This window comes from Papilio xuthus, unplaced genomic scaffold (genome assembly GCF_000836235.2).
Source record: "Papilio xuthus unplaced genomic scaffold, Pxut_1.1 DF824992.1, whole genome shotgun sequence".
In the NCBI taxonomy this organism is placed as follows: Eukaryota; Metazoa; Arthropoda; class Insecta; order Lepidoptera; family Papilionidae; genus Papilio; species Papilio xuthus.
In genome coordinates, this window is record NW_013533657.1 from 5802025 (window position 1) to 5821734 (window position 19710).

The 19710-nt window shown below is 32.3% G+C and overlaps 2 protein-coding genes across 3 annotated transcripts; both read left to right on the forward strand.

Moving 5' to 3' along the window:
* The first annotated feature begins 461 nt into the window (after nt 1-461).
* On the forward strand, nt 462-7228 carry LOC106126771 (beta-1,4-N-acetylgalactosaminyltransferase bre-4-like). 2 transcript variants are annotated; one of them, XM_013324613.1, is made up of 10 exons: nt 462-628; nt 2326-2407; nt 2829-3027; nt 3367-3617; nt 3872-4007; nt 4293-4390; nt 4925-5114; nt 5220-5342; nt 5682-5780; nt 6321-7228. In XM_013324613.1, the coding sequence occupies exons 3-10, from the start codon at nt 2849-2851 to the stop codon at nt 6451-6453; spliced, it is 1209 nt and encodes a 402-aa protein (XP_013180067.1). In that variant the 5' UTR covers nt 462-628; nt 2326-2407; nt 2829-2848; the 3' UTR covers nt 6454-7228. The 2 variants fall into 2 exon arrangements, with proteins under 2 accessions (XP_013180067.1, XP_013180069.1); XM_013324615.1 differs by having other exon boundaries at nt 3370-3617.
* A 382-nt stretch (nt 7229-7610) lies between these two features.
* Nucleotides 7611-13034, forward strand: LOC106126611 (beta-1,4-galactosyltransferase 2-like). The gene is made up of 10 exons (XM_013324342.1): nt 7611-7676; nt 8157-8331; nt 8647-8927; nt 9282-9417; nt 10033-10130; nt 10481-10670; nt 11031-11147; nt 11338-11436; nt 12063-12200; nt 12531-13034. The coding sequence occupies exons 2-10, from the start codon at nt 8174-8176 to the stop codon at nt 12577-12579; spliced, it is 1266 nt and encodes a 421-aa protein (XP_013179796.1). The 5' UTR covers nt 7611-7676; nt 8157-8173; the 3' UTR covers nt 12580-13034.
* Nucleotides 13035-19710: the final 6676 nt, after the last annotated feature.

Consider the following 19710-nt stretch of genomic DNA (forward strand, 5'->3'; position numbering starts at 1 on the left):
AAGAAAATATTTATGGTCTTATGTTTATAAAACAAAAGTTTTTTTTTTTTAAATTATATTAAATTCAATTTGTTCAATGATTTGATTGTGATACACGTAGAGCCTAAAATAATACAAAAATATCCATAACTATATTTTACTAATATTATATTATAAATATGAATGTTCATATGGATGGATGGATGTTTGTTTGAAGGTATCTTTAGAACGGCTGCATGGATCTTGCTGAAATTTGGCATAGATGTAGAAGGAAGAACATAAAGGCTACTAATTATATTTATTTAATTCCTTGCAGACAGAGTCAAGGGCGACCGCTAGTTATAAAATTATAATCAGCAACTATTCAATTGCAAGCGCTAATAAACTCGCTATATTATCTATGAAAGTGTGTTACATATTGGTAATATCGTTTCCGATAAGCCATGTGTTTCAACGCTTTTCATAAAACTATACCCGCCTATACTTAGTTGATTATCAGTGAGTGAGGTGTCTGTTTAGTGTTGACACGTGTTAATCCTTTTAAAAGAGATATTTATTTATATTTTTGTAATAAAATTTAGCTTAGCATTTATCTGACTGTTATGAAGTTAAATAGTTATCGTGCTTTTGGTTAACGTATAGATTTAATGTAAGTAATATTCTGGTTAATTTTTTACTAAGCTTCAAAATACGTTCAGACTTTTATATACTACTTATCCCGAACCTAATAAATATATAATCATTATAAGTTATTTACATTTGTTAAATACTTTTTAATAACCAATTATTAATCTGTTATTTATCAGGTTTAACTTGGATTTTGATTTTCTATATCATAGTTATTTTACGAAAAATGATACGTGAATTTTGTATATAAGGTACCGAGAGTTTCCATAGATGGAAATTCTTACATATTGCTATCTCTGTCATTCTTTACACAAAAACTGAGACAACTATATTTTTTACTCGATAGGCATAGAGGGGATGCATTTGTCGCGTAAGTTTGTTTTATGTATATAAATTATATATTCAATATGTTATTTATTCTTATCTTTTGATATTAAATATTATCAATTCCGGTAACGATTATTCCTACGAAACAAAATTACATCGAAAATATGTTATATACGTCACTTGACCAAAGAGTAATTAAAGAGTGGTATCCTCACAGAAAGGATACACTCTTAAACGACTATGAATCGCATAACGCATATATAGTTTGTCAAAGAGTAACCGTACATTAAAAAAAGGTTATATCAAAAATGTATTTGGAAAATTACTAGTTGTTGCTAAAACTAATTTCAGATGTGGCCGTTAGGGACAAGTGCAGTGGAGTTAGTTTGTTGATTGGATTTCTTAGTTCCACGCTAGTTATTCTATTTATTACACAATGCACAATATTCCGTGTTGCGATAAGATCAGATAGTATAATTAATACTATTGATTAATAAGTAACAGAGTGTGCATTTTATTATGCAACTAGCTGTCTCCCGCGACTTCTACGTTGCCAAATTAAAAAAAAACTTAATTAGCCTATGTATTTATTCAGGTTATGTTCTACATTGATGGCAAATTTCAGCGAAATCTATACAGCCGTTCTGTAGATACCTTCAAATATTCATCCATCCATCTAAACGTTCGCATTTATAATATTAGTAAGATTAGTCATATGAACTAGAAATAATATGACGTCATTTTCATGATAAAAACAATCTGCATACATTATCATTGATAAAACATCGTACAACCGTTAGAGCCTTTGTTGACGATGGTACCTCTAATGCTTTTCATCGTGATTGTACGAAAGTAAGGTCTTATAATGTTGTACATTTAATAAGTATTATTAAAATTAAATAAGTTTGTTTGATACAAAATAGTCTTAAATCTATGATATTAAATAAAATATTAAAAACGAATAATTAACTAAAAAATATTATTAAAAGGAGTGCCTTTAGGCAAGGTTCCGAAGTTACTGGCAGTGTTCCCTTTGAATAGCTATACTAATTCTTTGTCCGAGGTTGCTGCCAGCTCTTCGGTGCCCTGTGATGTCGATTAACTTTTTTGACATTTCCTTAAAAAGCCTTAAAACGCTAGGAATCCACGGACCATGGGTCTTGACGATTATTTATATCATTTAAATTACTGTAGAAGTAAAATTAGTAAGTCAAGCAATTTTTCTGTAACTGGAACATCGCGTAAGGAGCTGACTGTACAAAAACTAAATTTCATGCACAAATAAAAAGTTGAAAACCTTTTGTTACTAGAGAATCGTATATAGGTTATATGTAACTGCAGATATAACCTAAAATTATGCACTACGTAACTATTTATTTCTTTATTTTTCAGATGTAACAAATATAGAGTTTGTGACTACACTAAGGATGGTTGATCAACGTATAGCAACTGTTTTAAATAATTTATATTAGAGGTAAGTCTGTTTCAATCTTTTCCCAAAAACCTTAAAATAGACCTAATTAGTAGCCAAAGTGGTCTTTCTACTTGCTCTACATATATGCCAAATTTCAGCGAGATCCTTACAGCCGTTCAGGAGATACCTTGTTATAATCATCCATCCATTCATCCATATCATACCAGCTATCGCTCGCGACTCCGTCCGCGTGGAATTAAAAGAAACATAATTATAAGCCTTATTTGTTCTTCTAGACTATGCTCTACTTGTATACCGAATTTCAATAAGATCCATGCAGCCATTCTGTAGATACCTTCAAACAAACATCCATCCATGTAAACATTCCCATTTTTAATATTAGTAAGAAGAAAGATTATAAGGATTGTAACCTTTATTGTATACATGTAGGTCTAATTGATAATTAGCTATTATACTATAGGAATAGAAATCTACAAGTGCATGCCAAATGCGTCAATGGGCACCACAAACGGCGGCTGGCGAGGGTCGAGGGTGGTGCGCTATCTCTTGCTACTGGTGCTTGCTTTAGTAGCAATGGAGTACCTCTTCGGTTCCATTCTGGATGCTTCTGTCTTGAGGTCCATACTTCACCCGCATAACGACTCGCAATCTTCTTTCTAGTAAGTACTCTTGAATTTTTGAGGCTTCATGACTTTAAAGCGACACAAAATAGGGTAAATGACTTCGTTACAATATTAATACGTACTTTAATGAAACTTCAGTGTATTTCATTTGTATCCAAACATTTTCGCATCACGGGACAGTGGTTTGATCGGTAAAATACCACGACGTAACAGAAGACAGGCGTGAAGTGGAAGCAATTCCGCGCTTCGTCTGATGTGCGTAACGGAAGCCTAAATAAAAGAATTAACAAAACAATTGATCCAATAATTATAAAAAAAATATCCTGAAATATTACAGTTCTATATTTCAATGTATAAATCAAACTTTTTCTTTAGCAGTGCCATGAAATTTGATTGGGCAAAACAAATGAAGACAACTGAAGATAAAAAAAACGAAGTTAAAAACATAGCTGTAAATAAAACCATAGATTTAAAAGACAATGAGGCGATCGAAGACCAAAAAGACAATACGATATATCTGGCTACAAAGACTGAAGATGGATTAACGAATAAAACAATAGAAAAACTTAATTATAATACAACCGAAACACCACTACCACTTTGTGAAGAAATTCCTCCTGATCTAGGTAATTTTTCTTTCATATTAAAAGCCAAAATATAATGTACCAGTTATTTAAAATGAATCCAAAATAATAAAACCTTTAACTATTGTTAATTCTCTCACACGTTTTCGACAAAATAAAAGCTTTAATTTCAATCGATGATTCGTTTTTAATCGGGTCTAATGGTCGCACTTTTAAGACGGTTATAATTTAAAATTTGTTTAAACACAAAATTACTGCTGATTCTAAAATAAAATCTAATCATGTAATGGTTTCAGGTCCAATAACGGCGAATAAAACTGAATTAGAGCTAGATTACGTAGAAACAAAATATCCAGAGGTTGATCCTGGTGGTCAGTATTCACCACCTAACTGCACAGCTAGGCATAGGGTAGCTATTATTGTACCGTACAGGTAAGCATATAATTTGAAATTAAATACTGGAAAAATAAAAAAAATGGTAACGCAAATATCAATTAACATATTCAGGACAGTTGCGATGAATTTGTAAAAAACAAACTTAAAATTGTTATTATAAATAAATTGTTTCCAAGTATTATAATTATTTGATAGAGCCGGTAAAGCAGATAAGTGTAATCAAAGATAACTTCATAAATTTAACTGGAATTTCGAATCGTATTTGTTCAAACGTACGCAAAGTTATAGCTTACAATATTATTCCTTCTTAATATTTTGCAGAGATCGGGAACAACATTTGGCCGTGTTTCTGAATCACATTCATCCATTTCTGATGAAGCAACAAATCGAATATGGAATATTTATCGTGGAACAATATGGTATTTATCTATTCAATTAATACTTGAAATAATAGTGTAGTACTCAACTGATATAAAAACGGCTAAACACTCACGTATATTCGTCCGGTGGCGGCACCGACTAGTTGCGCAGGCGCGCAGTGAGCGACGGGCCGCGTCCGCGAAATAATACCAGTACCACTCATCCTGATGAAGGGCCCCCGATGCCGGTGCCGCCAGCGGACGAATATACGTGAGTGTTTAGCCGTTTTTATATCAGTTTAGTATAATGTCTCACGACAGTTTGAATAATTTAAGTGTAGTACTCATAAGTTGCATTACGACATTTTCCTTCACCGTAAGAACGTCGGATAAATGTACATATGTAAAGCGGAAATCGAAAAACACATCGGTACATAGATTTGAAACCAGGACTAGGTTGCAAGCCAAATACTTAACCCCTGAGCCACCGACCGATCTTTTATATTGTCGTTAAAATTGTCATAATTCTCACCGTTGTTGTCTTTGATATATTTCTGAATAATCTTATTTTCTAATTTTTATATAACATTACAGGTAACAAAGCTTTTAATAGAGCCAAGTTGATGAACGTAGGTTTCGTGGAAAGTCAGAAACAAAAGGCGGGCGGATGGCAATGCTTTATATTTCACGATATAGATCTGCTGCCGCTGGATCAGAGGAACTTGTACCATTGTCCTGAACAACCTAGACATATGTCTGCATTAATAGATAAATTTGACTATAAGTGAGTTTTTTATCTAAAGATCTATTCAATCCAAAATTACGTTGTAACTAAATACAAATAAGTTAAACATAAAAAGACATAACGTAAAGTGAGTTTATATTTTAGGTTACCTTATAAAGATATATTTGGCGGAGTATCAGCCATGACGGTAGAACAATTTACAAAAGTAAATGGATTCTCAAACAAATATTGGGGTTGGGGCGGAGAAGACGATGACATGTTTCGCAGGTAAATAAAGAATAAAAATATTAAAGATTCTATTATATTAATATTTTAGTTTACATATTAAATACATAAAGTCTTTGATAATATTAAAAACAAATAAGCTTTTTTTTAACTACCTATTGCCTGTGTCTCCGTCCACGCAAAATTTAAAAAAAGAATTAATTAATAGACTACGTGTTCTTCTACACTATGTTCTATATCTATGCTAAATTTCATCGATATGTGTTCAGTAGTTCTGGAGATACCTTCAAACAAACATCCATCCATCTAAACATTCGCATTTATAATATTAGTAAGTATCTTTCTTAAAAAAATATAAGATTTTTATATCTTTTTCATCAGGTTGAATAAGATGAATTACCATTTAACGAGGTACGACAACTTATCAATAGCAAAATACGCCATGTTGGATCACAAGCCTTCCGTAGCAAATCCTAAAAGGTAATGTTTATATAATTTTCTTTATAAGATACTAGTTGTCGCCCACGACTCCGTCCGCGCGGTACTAAAAAAAACTTAATTAGTAACTTATTTGTTCTTCAAGACTATGTTCTACATCTATGCCAAATTTTACTGGGATATTCTCAGCCGTTCTGGAGATACCTTCAAATCAACATCCATCCATCAATCCATACATCCAAACATTCGCAATTATAATGTTAGTAAGAGTAAGATAAGTCTATTTATTACTTCTCTTATACTAAAAATTAAGTAAAATCTGATAAACTTAGCAATAATATTTTGAATCACATCGCGTTGAAAAAAAATTTAAAGTGACTCGTAGTAAAGTACATAAACTGCGGTTACTTAATCAGTCGCTGAGTGACCACGACTCTCATTGCGGTAGTAAAACCATGTTTTTTCTTGGTGTTTAAGATGTTTCACCTAACATGGGTTTCTGAGACCGAAATTCTCGTTTAAAACATATTGTTTTATACAGGAATTTCGGTCTCAGAAAACAACAGTTAATATTCTTTCCAGATATCAATTGTTAACTCAGACTAGTAAAACATTAGAGAGTGATGGACTCTCGACACTCGAATACAAACTTGTTAAAGTAACCCAACATCATCTGTATACGCTTATCGTCGCCAATATAGATGAGCCCAGCTGATGGCAGTACTTCGTCAAACTCTTGTTTGGCGAACATTAACCAACACCCAATGCATTGCCAATGTGCTCTCATTGTTACTGTGAAATTCTGCTGCCGTCTTACTTATTGTGGTCTCTATTTTTTCAAAGAGAATGAGAGCGATGGCAATATGAATTTATACAAGTGCTGCGTAAACGTATTTAAGATTAATGGTTAATAAAGACATGACAGGATTCGAGTGAATACAACGCTGACAACCTAACAACCTTCTCGCAACCGATATGATGAACTATTTCTACTAAAAAATACATGGATAGGCTATAAGCCATGGTATTTTGTGCCTACTTGATTTTCACCATTTTGGTGCTGACGGCAGCGTTTGTTAACGGTGGTTAAGATTCCAACTAATAGTAAATGAGATAGAATAAGGCGTGTTTAAGTAGAACGTAGTAAAAGGTGTTCTTTCCAAGCAACCTGTTGACCAATCCAGCTATAGAGATCAGTGACCACCGTTGGAGAGTTAACCTTAAAAGTTTTCTTGTGATATTCTCGGAGTCGTGAACTGTATTTTTGTTGCAGTGACAAAGACTTTTGGAAGCAAATGTTCATAACGTGTTTTTATGTATTAATGTTACAAGTGTAAACGCATAGTATATTATAAAATAAGAATAAAGTTTGTGATAAATAGATTAGATTCGTTAATAAACATATAATCCTATATTAAAATGTATGTGGTCAGAAATCTTATCCAATCGCTACTGAAAACTGTTAAATCAAAATATAATAACAATTCCAATATAATAATTTAGATGCTATTCGTTGTTTTAATTTACCCTCTTCGTTGTATATCATTACTAGCTGTCGCCCGCGACTACGTCTGCACGAAACAAAAAAAAACTGAATTAATAGCCTATGTGTTCTTCCAGACTATATTCTACATATATGCCAAATTTCAGCGAGATCCATGCAACCGTTCTGGAGATACCTTCAAACAAATATATATCCAGCCATCCATCCATCCAAACACTTGCATTTATAAAATTAGTAAGACAACTTTAGTTTGCATTGTTTACCAGATTTTTTTTCTTCGATTAATTTTTATCACCAGAACCTCTGTTAAGCACGTGACTCTTCGTTGCCATGGTAATATAATGACATGACTATAACAAAATGTCAGAAACACCATCCCATATTATGTAGGTTATATTTTTATGTTTCAGTAAGTTTTCTATACGTATTAACAGGTATGTTATTTTTAGTTATTACAGCAAAGGTATAATGTTATATATTATGTTCAAGAAATAATATTTTATTACATAAATTTTTTTGAAGAAAGGAAAACCTTTCAAAAGACGAATAAAGGGTTAAAGAACGCCTATCATAAAGCAAAAAGTATATAAAGTTCCACTTTATAGATATTTGCTATACCAATATATCTTAAAATAGCATCCAAACTTAATAGCAGCTCCAAATTTGTAAAAGACAGTGCGGGCATTACAATTTTAAGTATCGACGCGACAGAAAAGTATACAGGAGCGAGAAACAAGTACTTACTTTCCCGCTATACACAGTAAACCTACTACAGTTGCATCTATATGCGTAGACTAATTGGAGCTAACGGCAAGCTCCCATAAAGTTTGAATATTGTGATACTAGACTAGGAACATTTCAAGATAAAGTCGATTTTGTACTTATAATATGTGGTATGTTTTATTTAATTCCAGTAGAGTTATTGTTTAAAATGCGTGGGCCAGTAACCTTCTGGTGGTTGTCACAAACCATCCGCTTTCTTTTACTTCTGGTCCTGCTTCTATCGACCGTGGTGTACTTCCTAAGCTTACTTGACGTCTCTCTATTAAGGTCATACATACACCCGAAAAACGCCACGAAATCTATCTAGTAAGTGATATTTTACGTCACATTTATCGTTAGTTTCTGACATCAAAATCTTTGTATAAAAATATATCTTCATCCCTGTCATTATCTTTAACAAAACAGAGATAACAATATGTTTAAACTGAGATTTTGGTTTAAGAAATCCACGATTACTGATTACATGTTGTTGATAAACGGCGCAGAATAAACTAATTTGAAGTACTTTTTTTTACTATGTTTAGTATTGGCTTTATTTTTACTTAAACATGTCTGCAAAACATTATTCTATAAAAAAAATTTTCTCAGTATTTGTTTCGTTTCAAGTTCTCAATTTTTCAGCTCCAAGACATCCTCTTTGTGGTCTCAAAAATGGCCAACTGAAGCTAACTTTGAGGTTAAAAACGTAACGTATAACAGAACTACGTTTAACAAAGAATCTAATCAAATAAACAGTACTAATAAAAATGTTGTAATTGCAACTAAAAATGTAGCCAAAGAGTACACTGCTCCCTTTGTAGCTATTAAGACAGAAACAAGAGTTAATAAGACGATAAAAAAGCGTGTTTTAAAAACAAATAAAGCACCTCTACCACTATGTCCCGAAGTGCCTCCGGGTCTAGGTAATTATTACTTAAATTTAAAGTGTACTTTTTTATTTCCAACACTAAAATTAAATTGAACAGACAAACATCAAATTTCACACATGACGGGTACAATCCCGTTTTATATAATATTTCCATTTATCTTTTAAAATCTATGACCTTAAATGAATACATATTTAACAATAAGGGTTTGTTGTTTGTCAAATAATTAAAAATGTTTTACATGAAATAATTTCGATTACACTAGTTTTATTGAAAAAACATATACACATACATTCATGTTGGTTTAGTCTAGTAAGATAAAAAAGCTATAATTTTGTTTGATGTTTTAAATCTGTAAATCATCATCTCCAGTTTTGTTTATTGTTTCAGGGCCAATTGAAGTGAATAAAACTGAATTATATCTAGATGATATTGAAAAAAAAATCCCTGAAGTCAAATTAGGTGGACAGTATACGCCTCCGAATTGCACCGCAAGGCATAAAGTTGCAATTATAGTACCTTATCGGTAAGTCTTCCAAATTATTGCGAAAGATTTCATAGAAAACACTTAACTTGTTCAAACTTCTATTTGAGTCAATGAATGACGGATCGAATGACTCGAATGTCAGCTTGAGTGTAATGACAATGTGTAAGAGTACTTTGGTAGAGAAAATACGAGGTAACAAGAAGATATTATTTGTTTAAAGGCGCTCTCTTAGAAACTATTATATATTTAACACCCTAAATATTGAATTTCATCGGACTAGCAGCGAAATATAAATACTTTAATTTTGGATCATATTTGTGTGATTTTCTTCAAATAACTTAACAACTCTTAATTTAGCGCGCGTCGCTGCGCAGAACACAATTTTAAGGTACGCGTCCGTTAGCCCACGCCGGACGCACTGCCTGCACGGATTAAACAAATTTGCTTTGATGCGATGCGGGCGGTGTGGATTATGGACGCAGCGCTTTGTAAAGTTATGTAAAGCGAATTAAAATCCGTTACGGGCAGTACGTGCGGTGCGTCCTACGCGGGCCAATGGACGCGTACCTTTAGGCGTAGAAGGATGCGCGCCGAAGACCTTGCCGTCAAGTTATTTGAAATTACTTATACTTTATTAAGTATTTTCTTATACAGAGATCGAGATCAGCATTTGCGCATCTTTGTAAATTACATGCATCCATTTCTGATGAAGCAACAATTAGAATATGGGATATTTATTATAGAACAATATCGTAAGACATAATTCACATATATACCTAGTGTGTATGTACTTAGAGGCATTATCACATGTGAATTCAGGACCACAATCCACGTTGTGAAGTTAAAAAAAATTCCACGAAAATCGTAATTTTTCAAGGATAAAAAGTTGCCTATGTTCTATTTCAGATTTTAATCTGTATACGTTTCAAATTTCATCCAGATTCGCTCAATTATTCTGTAGTTATCGGATAATAAAATATTCGTTAAAATTTTCGCATTTTTAATTGTGATATAAAGTGTCAGGTGACATGATTAGGGAGGAAGTAGCGACTGAAATACTAAAGATATGACAAAGACTTTCTTCATTATGTTTTTTCTATAGGATACAAATCTTTTAATAGAGCGAAGTTGATGAACGTAGGATTCGTGGAAAGTCAGAAACAAAAGGCGGGCGGATGGCAATGCTTTATATTCCATGATATAGATCTGCTGCCACTGGATCAGAGGAACTTGTACCAATGCCAAAAAGATCCCCTTCATATGTCCGTATTGATAGATAAATTTAATTATAAGTAAGTTTTTAACTTCACTGATATAATAAAAATTAAATCTATACGAAGCTAGCGTAGCTGAAAAGGAAAAACTAAGTTTTAAAATTTTTGTCTGTCCATCTGTACGTCTGTCCGCAAAGCCGTGTTTGAACCGGGCTTGACTTTGACTGGAAGGTAGCTTCAGCACGCGGGAATATTTTAGGCTATAGATACTTTTTTAAATTCTTTGCTGACAATCAATCTCAATCAATCAAATTAAGGCCGGCAACGCATCTGCGGTTCCTCTGGTATTGCTGGTGTCCATGGGCGTCGTTGAACACCTCGGTGTTCCCGCTGCTCGTTTGCCCCCTTCTCATATAAAATAAAATCATTATGTTTAAGGGTACAGAATGTTTTTGGCGGCGTGTCAGCCATGACATTGGAACAATTCACAAAAGTAAATGGATACTCTAATAGATATTGGGGATGGGGTGCCGAAGATGATGACATGTTTAGAAGGTATACAAAATCAAGTCGAAACTGGATAAGCGAACGTCCAAGGGACTGTTATTTTTTCTCGCTTATAGAGGTTTTTTGCTTATCCAATTTCTTAAAAGCAAACTACGGTCAATCCTAAGATTTACCGTAGTTTGATTCTTATATTATTCTTATGTAATTTTAATAGATAATATTAATAATATTTATACAGAGTACAGAAGGTATTCTACGGCTTTACAAGATATGCCGATTTAGTAATTACAAAATACATTATGTTAGACCACGAGCAAAGCTTCAAAAACCCTTTTAGGTGAGTTTTGTTTCATATATGAACTTAATTTTTGGTTATTCTCATAAACAAGACTGAAAGAACTTTACTAGTTTATTTAGTATGTATAGACCGACAAAGATATCTGCCACGGTGGGCATAACTATGGCCAAATTATAACAACTCACTAGCGCCGCTGTCAATGTCAAAAAGTATGAAAGTTCGTTGTTGTGATGTAGCCAATAAAGGAAACATACAAGCCAGCTTTTTTTGTGCCTAAGTAGGTTTTATATATTTTGTGACGGAGCTAACCGCAATAGCACCGTCTCTGTCACCAGGCCAGATATCCTTGTTTGTCTGCGAGTTTGTATATAAATTACACTGTAGCATTAAACCTACTACGACGAATTAGGTCATTCAACTTTTATCGAGGAATTTCATTACTGTACTTTTTATCTTACTTCTTATTAATATTATAAATGGATGCATGTTTGATGGTATCTCCAGAACGGCTGCATGGATCTCGCTGAAATTTGGCATAGATGTAGAGGATACTTTAGAACAAATAGGCTATTTATCAAGTTTGTTTTAAATTCCGCGCGAAATAAGTCGCGGTCGACAGCTAATGATTCATAAATGAATAATTACTTGATTGAAATTCATTACAGATTAGAACTGTTATCGCAAACGTGTAAAACAATGGATAAAGATGGACTCTCGTCACTGAATTATGAAGTAGTGAGCCTTGTCAAGCATCATCTATACACGCTTATTACTGTTGATATTGATAAACCAACGGCCCATAGGTACAGTATCGTAACTAAAAATAGCCAGTTTTCAGGACGACTGTTTGAAGTTGGTGTTTGGAATGTCTTTTTAATTATAAGTGTGATTTTAACAAATTTCAGACTAATATAATCATTAAGTAATGGTTATATAAAGTAACAAATCAAATAAAACATAATAAGTCATTGAAATTTTCAGCTAGATTAGTTTCTTACATTATGTACGTATATTTCTGGCCTATCGAAGCTGTTTTATTACGTTGGTGTCCTTCATAACCTTTTAATCGAATATTAGTTTCGTGTTCATGTGAAAATGTACATTAGATAATAAAAAAAATTGCAATTTTTCAGTTCCGATACTGTACCTAAGGGCCGTCGAAACGCAAATGACATTCCTTAGAGCAAGGACAGCGCCGCGCAACTTCACTGCACGGCTCTATATGAACGTAGTTACCCATTACTAAGTTATAAATATAAAGGTCATCGCTCATTACATTAACACGATAGCGTTTCAGTGTTAGTGCGTCGTGCATTCCGTGAGGTCCACTCGTAAATGACGGGCAAAGAACGTGCCCATTTAGCAAGCAAGCTTCTTCAACTGTTTTGCATGCTAGATCAACGTCGTGTAATGGACGATGACCTTAATTTAACTCCAATCACTTGAAGTGAAGTTTAGTATTGTCAAGTAAACAATATGACCTTTAATTTATTTCTGTCAAATATATTTCAGTTGAAAAAATAGTGAGTTATTGTAGTAGATAGTAAGCCTAAATAAATAGTTATATGTAACTTTAAATTGAATCAAATTTGGAAACTAAACATGTAATTATATTAATGAAGTAAAGATTCTCTTTATTTATTAAATGCACAACAGATTTAATTTAGTTATTACAATTAATTGTTGTTTGGGAAAAATGTAACAAAATCAATGAAATTTATTCAATAAAATACTTTTCCATTGTATTGTTCCAATTTAATTTTTGCATATAAAAATATTTTAAGGAATATTTTGTAAACATCCATTTAAATTATGCGTAATAAAATGCAAATGCAAATTTTAAAATGGTATTTAATTTTTAGTTACGTTACCTACCGTACCGTTACCTGATTTCGAGATCTAGAAATAAAAAAAGAGATAGGCGTGTTTTAAATAGTAGCTTTTTTTTACTCTAAAGTATAAGTTATTGATTTTTCTATTTGTAACATTAATAACACATTCTGGAACGGGACGAATTTCAGTACTTAATAAAAAAGGATGAACAAAATACGTAAAATATAATTTCAATTTAATATTGGTATATTTATTATTTCACAATTTGAATTTCTGCGAAATTTCATTTAACGATATAAATAGCCGAGCTTTGATAATTTTCATATAGAAATTGCTCGCTTTATTATTTGTTAGTTACAAAGGAGGCTTTTGATAACTATGTGGCTATTAAATATATGAAATTTGTGGCCGCTGTCCTTTTGTTTGAAAATGCATCCAGTATTAAACGCGACTTGTATTTCATAGCGTGAAACTTTTTTTAGTGACGTAATCAAATTAATACTTTGGTTACTGAAACAAAGATATGTTTCATACGGATGTTGGTCTTAGAAACCCACCAGTATAAAAAAACATGCCAATGCCTTTCATTGATGTATCAAAATAATCTTTGACCTATTTTTTATGTATTTGTATGTTAACCTGAACATATCTATTATTTACAAAGAGATTAAAAATAACGGCAACGTAAATTATATAAGTGTTTTGAAAGTTTAAAGGAAAACAGATAATTTGCAAAAAGTAACAATTTTACTTTAAAATATACGAAATATAAAAGTTATTTTCATATTAAAATATCCATGTAGTTGCAACTTCATGCAAATATTTTACGCTAGCGTAAAAGTGGCGAATAACTTTGCATTTTTTAATTCTTACTTATTGAGTTTTTTTCGCAGACCGCACGAATTTAATTTAAATGGTATAAATTTTTAATTTAAAATTTCACATGTTTTAATGTAACATTTTTTCTATGTTTAAAGTTTTCTTATATAAACATTTAGTTTGCATTTTTAACTGGCACATTAAGTCAAATGGAAAAATAAAATGTTTAAAACTGGCTTCAAGCAAGTACTTATATTAAGGTCAATGAACTTCATTTGGTAATTTGAAACGTTACGTTAATTGGTAAATGAGTGATATGTATGAGTTGATTATTTTATAAAATTCAATCGTTGTTTTACCTAAATTCATATAATATTATCTAGCTTACCTTAAAAAAATATTTTTTAATTTTAAATAAATAATTCTGTCTAATAACTTCAGTAACGTATTTCTTACTTAAATTCGAACAGGCAAAGTCATTACTCAGTTATCCTGAAAATTCTAGAATAAAAATTCTAATTTCATTCTGTAGATTTAACAGAAACGTATCGGATAAACGAAGTGCTTTTAAAATTAAATTATCTTTATGTTAATTTAAACGATTCGTCGCAAAAATGAACATTACCACGATTCGCGGAATACTTCGGTATGCCATCTGAAATCAATCCTTTATCATTTTCACGTATCTGTGATCTGTTGTGTCGGAGACCAAGACCCACTTGGGTTTTGTTTGTTTGTTTTGGAATGGTATTTGAATTAACGTTTTTATCCATTTATATAATCATAAATCGCCTACGTAAAAACACAGCAACTCCGCTCCGCATTACTTCCTCACTCCGCTCCGCAGCCTCGCTCCGCTCCGGTGGACAGTCACAGTACGCAACTCCACTCCGCATTAGTCCGTTTCTCGGCTCCGCTGCCTCGCTCCGCTCTGGTGGACTGGCAGCCTTAGACATCATTGGTTAAAATCCTTTGGCGCGAATGGCGCGCGTTACAAAGTAAATGTCAGAATTATTAGTGAGGGGATTTTAGTAAGGCTAGTGTTGCGCCAATACACCGTCGGTACAGTACAGTGTCGGATTTTCTTCCTAACAGTAGTAACAGAAATAACAAAATTTACGCTATAGATAAAAAGTACTTTTATAAAATAATAATTTGTTCAGATCCATTAGGGAATATAACAATATCTTGTTTATTTCAAAACACAATAATGTTTCAGAATTTATACTTGGAAATTTGAATGTATTCAAAAACATTTCACTCTATCCGCTCAGAGCAATCAGTCGTATTACACCCACGCTTACTGTGAACTTCCACTGCCTTGCTTTTTGCAATTAAGATATATTGCCGTCTCTTTTCTTTCATAGAGAATGACAAGGACGGTAGTATGTTTTATATAACGTGCGTCGGCAGTGGATTTCTACGCTTACAATTTAGACAACACTGCGTGGGTGTTATAGAATTATACTGAAATGTTCTACTCGAACATAATTTCAAACATCTATTTCATTCAAGTTTTACGCCGAATTCTATTAATAATATAAGGGTTGTTGTACTGTTTTAAAAGCCTGTTTAACAATGTCCAAGTAAAGTACTGGGTAACTATAAATTACCTAAATAATTATTATTTTAGAAACTTTGAGATGTATTTTGGAAAATGTAGAAAAAGAAAACCTTTTGTTAAAACCTTCTCACCGTGGGTTTCTGAGACAATTTTTTTTTTAAATATCTCTGTTTCGTCAAAGATAATATGTTCTATATAGAGATTTTAATCTGTGTAACCAACAGTTTAACCTAATTTAAAGTTCTTCACCAAGCTAAGATGTAAAGCCGCTGAAAAATAATTATTAAAAAGCATTCACAGACGACTTTGTCAAAAAAATTTAAACTTATAAAAAAGTTCATTAAATAAAAATCAAAATCCAATTTAGTCACGGAGTTGCTTAATTCGATTAAACTTTGCAGCTGTCGTTCTGAGTTAACTCGTAATCGATCAACCAACTTCTTTTGTCATGAATTTTGTAAAGAATATTTTGAATACTTTTTATAAGCCGACTTATTACACGCCAGTGATTTCATAACTAGTTTGGACTTTGTTATGAATATTTTTACTCATACTAAAGACCTCGCCCGGTGTCGACGCATTAACGACGAGTAGACACCTCGTGGACGCTGCGATGAGTCTCTAGTGGGTGATATTCGTATGATAATAAGCAATAACTTTATGTTTCAAATTTTATATTTTATGCACAATCTAACACTATAAATGCGAATGTTTAGATGGATGGATGGATAATTGTTAGAAGGTATCTCTAGAACGATTCCATGGATCTTGCTAAAATTTGGCATAGATGTAGAACATAGTCTTGAAGGACTACTAATTAAGTTTTTTTTAACACTTCGCGGACGGAGTTGCGGGCGACAGGTAGTGTTTCATAAATACAAAATAAATATTGAAATCGTTTTACCATTTAAAGACGTATAACATCTCAAATATGCGAGCGTAAAAATAAAATATAACGGCGTAAATGGAGACACGAAAAAGTTGACATAGCAAATTGGAAGTCCGCGGCAAGAGATAGACTGAGGTGGAAAAAGTTGCTGGGCCAAGCCAAGGCCCACAAAAGGCTGTAGAACTAGGAGAAGTAGAAAAATAAAATATAGCATCTACTAATCTTTTAATATGTTCAAGTTATGACTAAGCTGAGCTTTTGTTATGGAAATATATTGCGGTTGCCTGCAAATGGGATGGGAAATTAAGCGGGTTGAGATCACAAAGGACTTCCCTTACCTTTCGCATTGGAAGATTTATGAAGTTAACCTATACGCGTTAGGCCGCGCTAATACATTCCGTTTACCTAATGTAATCCTGTTAACATCTTTATTAATTAATTTCATCATCCTTTTGTATAAATCATTGCAGAGTTTATTTTAGTTTATAATAAACTAGCTTTTGTCAGTGTCTTCGTCCATGCGTGATTATAAAACTTAGTAAGTAGCCTATGTGTTCTCCCAGATTAGTAATGTAATTTCTATGTGATTGTTCAACAGAAATTTAAGGTTAGTTGTGGTAACTGTATATTTTGTAGACTACTAAAAACCAATGAATATTCAAATAGAATTGAGTATTACTTTTAAAACATGAAAAATTTGAGCATGTGTTTTAAAATAAAATATTTTTTGTCTATTCACAAAAATATCTTGCCAGTATCTTACGTAGTCTTTAATGCTATTGTTATGTTTAACATAGAGGGTGTTAGAGAAAGATATGGAATGAAAAAAATACTAGAAAGATATCAAGCAAGGTCTAGGTAATGTAATTTTCTTATTCTCTTGAATTAGAAATAAGCTTTAAAATTTTAAAGCTTTGCTTTTCTAACATTGCAACGTAAATAAATAATTATCAGCACAAATAAGACATAAGAGCTACGATTTTCTTTAAAGAGAAACGTGTACAAGATATGAATTTTATATCATATAGTTTTCGCCCGCGACTCCGTCCGCGCGGAGTTAAAAAAAACTTAATAAGTAGCTTATGTGTTCCTAAAGACTATATTCTACATGTGTGTCAAATTTCATTAAAACCGTTAAGCCGCTCCGGAGACACATTCAAGCAAACATACATCCATCTAAACATTAACATTTATAATTAAAAGTAACTTATATTAAATCGTAAAATGTTTAGATAAATCGTAACACAAATCAAATGTTGCCAATTTACTTGACAAATAAACAATACATAAATCGGACTCGAAAGGTAACTCTAAATATCTGACACAATTCGCCAACCGTTGTAAATCAGACCCCAATCAATAAAGATTGGTGATCTCCCCAATAAATGTCAGGCAACTGATGTAGGCTTAAGCTGTAAATAAGGTTATATTATTTCGTTACTATAAATCTAAATAAAATAAAAAAAATGTTTTCCAGTTAAAAATAATTAGCATTTACAACGTTTCATTAATAAACTAGCGATCGATCGCGACTTCGTCAACGCACAAAAAAAACTTAACCTATAATATGCCCACGTGCCGTCAAAATCGTTCCAGCCGTTCCGGTGATTACCAGACAAAACGAAGCCTTCCCGACAGACATACAGACAGACGGAAAATAATGTTATAAATTGATTTTTCACTATCAGCAACGTATCAACTTGTACGTAAAATGTTTTTTCAATATTACATACAGACACTCTAATTTTATTATTATAATATATATACATTTCTGATCACACAATTAATAAAACATTAATCACATCACTGTCATAACTTAGTGGTGTCTGATGTACGTAACTTTGTAAATTATAGTACAACTTACAACTCACTTAGTCATTCACTGCGTGTAACTTAAAGTTCTCCATACCGGTCATTAGCAGGGATTATGTAATAATTTAAACTATAAATAAATAAATTATTTACTTAATTATGTGTTCAATGTTCGAAATGTATATATAATAGCATTGTTGTTTCGATAAGAATTTGTAAATTTTGATTATACTCACCATTTTGAATAAAACCTTCATGGAGTCAAAGTAACAATTATCACAAAAATAGTTTCGTTTCCAAAAAAAAACGTACTCATTGATTAACATTGTTGTTTGACGAAATAATTATAGTACTATCACTGGAAACATTATCTTGTTTTATTTACCTATTTGAAAGATAATACAGAATAATTGGATTGAAAAGAAAATTTCGATTAACTTTTTTTGAATCTACCTTTAATAGTGACGGTAATTAAAAAATATCCAAATCGTATATCAATTTAGTTTAACATGTGTCATGAAATCCGCCCTGAATTAAAAAAAATGTAAAAATTATTTTCCCTGTGTAATTAAGCGAGTAAAATGGAACGGCACAAATTAAAATATACATTACAAAACCGTTGTTGAGTTTACGCGGATGAAATAACGAGTCGCTCGCTGTATTTTATTAACATTAATGCAAAATTAATTTCCCAGCAATTAGTTTTTAATTCATCGAAGCGGCAACGTTAAAATACGAGCTTACCTTTCTCTTAACTTTATATTAAACTAGCTGTCAGCCGCGACTCTGTTTGCGTTGAATTAAAAAAAAAACTTAATATGTGTTCTTGTGTGTTCTTCCAGATGTTCTTCCAGACTGTGCTCCACGACTATGCAAAATTGCAGCCGGATCCTTGTAACCGTTCTGGAGATACCTTTAAACAGACATCCATCCATTCATATAAATTTTCGCATTTATAATATTAGTAAGATTAAACAAAAATGTTTATTGAAACGTAAACACAATTAAAAGTTACATTTTGTTATTCGAGTTACAATCTGTAGATTCTAGTCCAGTCTGTTTCTGTTTGGACTGAACTATACGGTTCCTTTTACTAAAATGGAGCTTCTTTTTAATCTTTCCAGTATCCAGATTAACAAAGAAGTTACCTCGCTCTTTGATGTAAAAAATTGGGTTGACACAAACGCCAATATAAGACTAACTTCCGCACTGCGCCTCGCTTGAATATTCAATTTCCGACTTAACTATGTCTGCAATGTAGGTACATTTAGTTGCACCCTGTATAATGTAGCAATTAGACATTTAGTTGCACCCTGTATAATTTAGCTATTAGAATATACGGAACAAAAGACAATGTCAGTAACACGGTGACTGGTTACCCTTTAACATGTAAAGT

What these genes read in the sequence shown, in the direction of transcription:
- LOC106126611 (XM_013324342.1), top strand. Translation starts at nt 8,174, where the DNA reads ATGCGTGGGCCAGTAACCTTCTGGTGGTTGTCACAAACCATCCGCTTT. An exon ending in CGAAGTGCCTCCGGGTCTAG is followed by an intron (nt 8,928 to 9,281) that starts GTAATTATTACT and finishes TTATTGTTTCAG; the next exon opens with GGCCAATTGAAGTGAATAAA. An exon ending in GATAAACCAACGGCCCATAG is followed by an intron (nt 12,201 to 12,530) that starts GTACAGTATCGT and finishes GCAATTTTTCAG; the next exon opens with TTCCGATACTGTACCTAAGG.
- LOC106126771 (XM_013324613.1), top strand. Translation starts at nt 2,849, where the DNA reads ATGCCAAATGCGTCAATGGGCACCACAAACGGCGGCTGGCGAGGGTCG. An exon ending in ATAGATAAATTTGACTATAA is followed by an intron (nt 5,115 to 5,219) that starts GTGAGTTTTTTA and finishes TTTATATTTTAG; the next exon opens with GTTACCTTATAAAGATATAT. An exon ending in GACGATGACATGTTTCGCAG is followed by an intron (nt 5,343 to 5,681) that starts GTAAATAAAGAA and finishes CTTTTTCATCAG; the next exon opens with GTTGAATAAGATGAATTACC.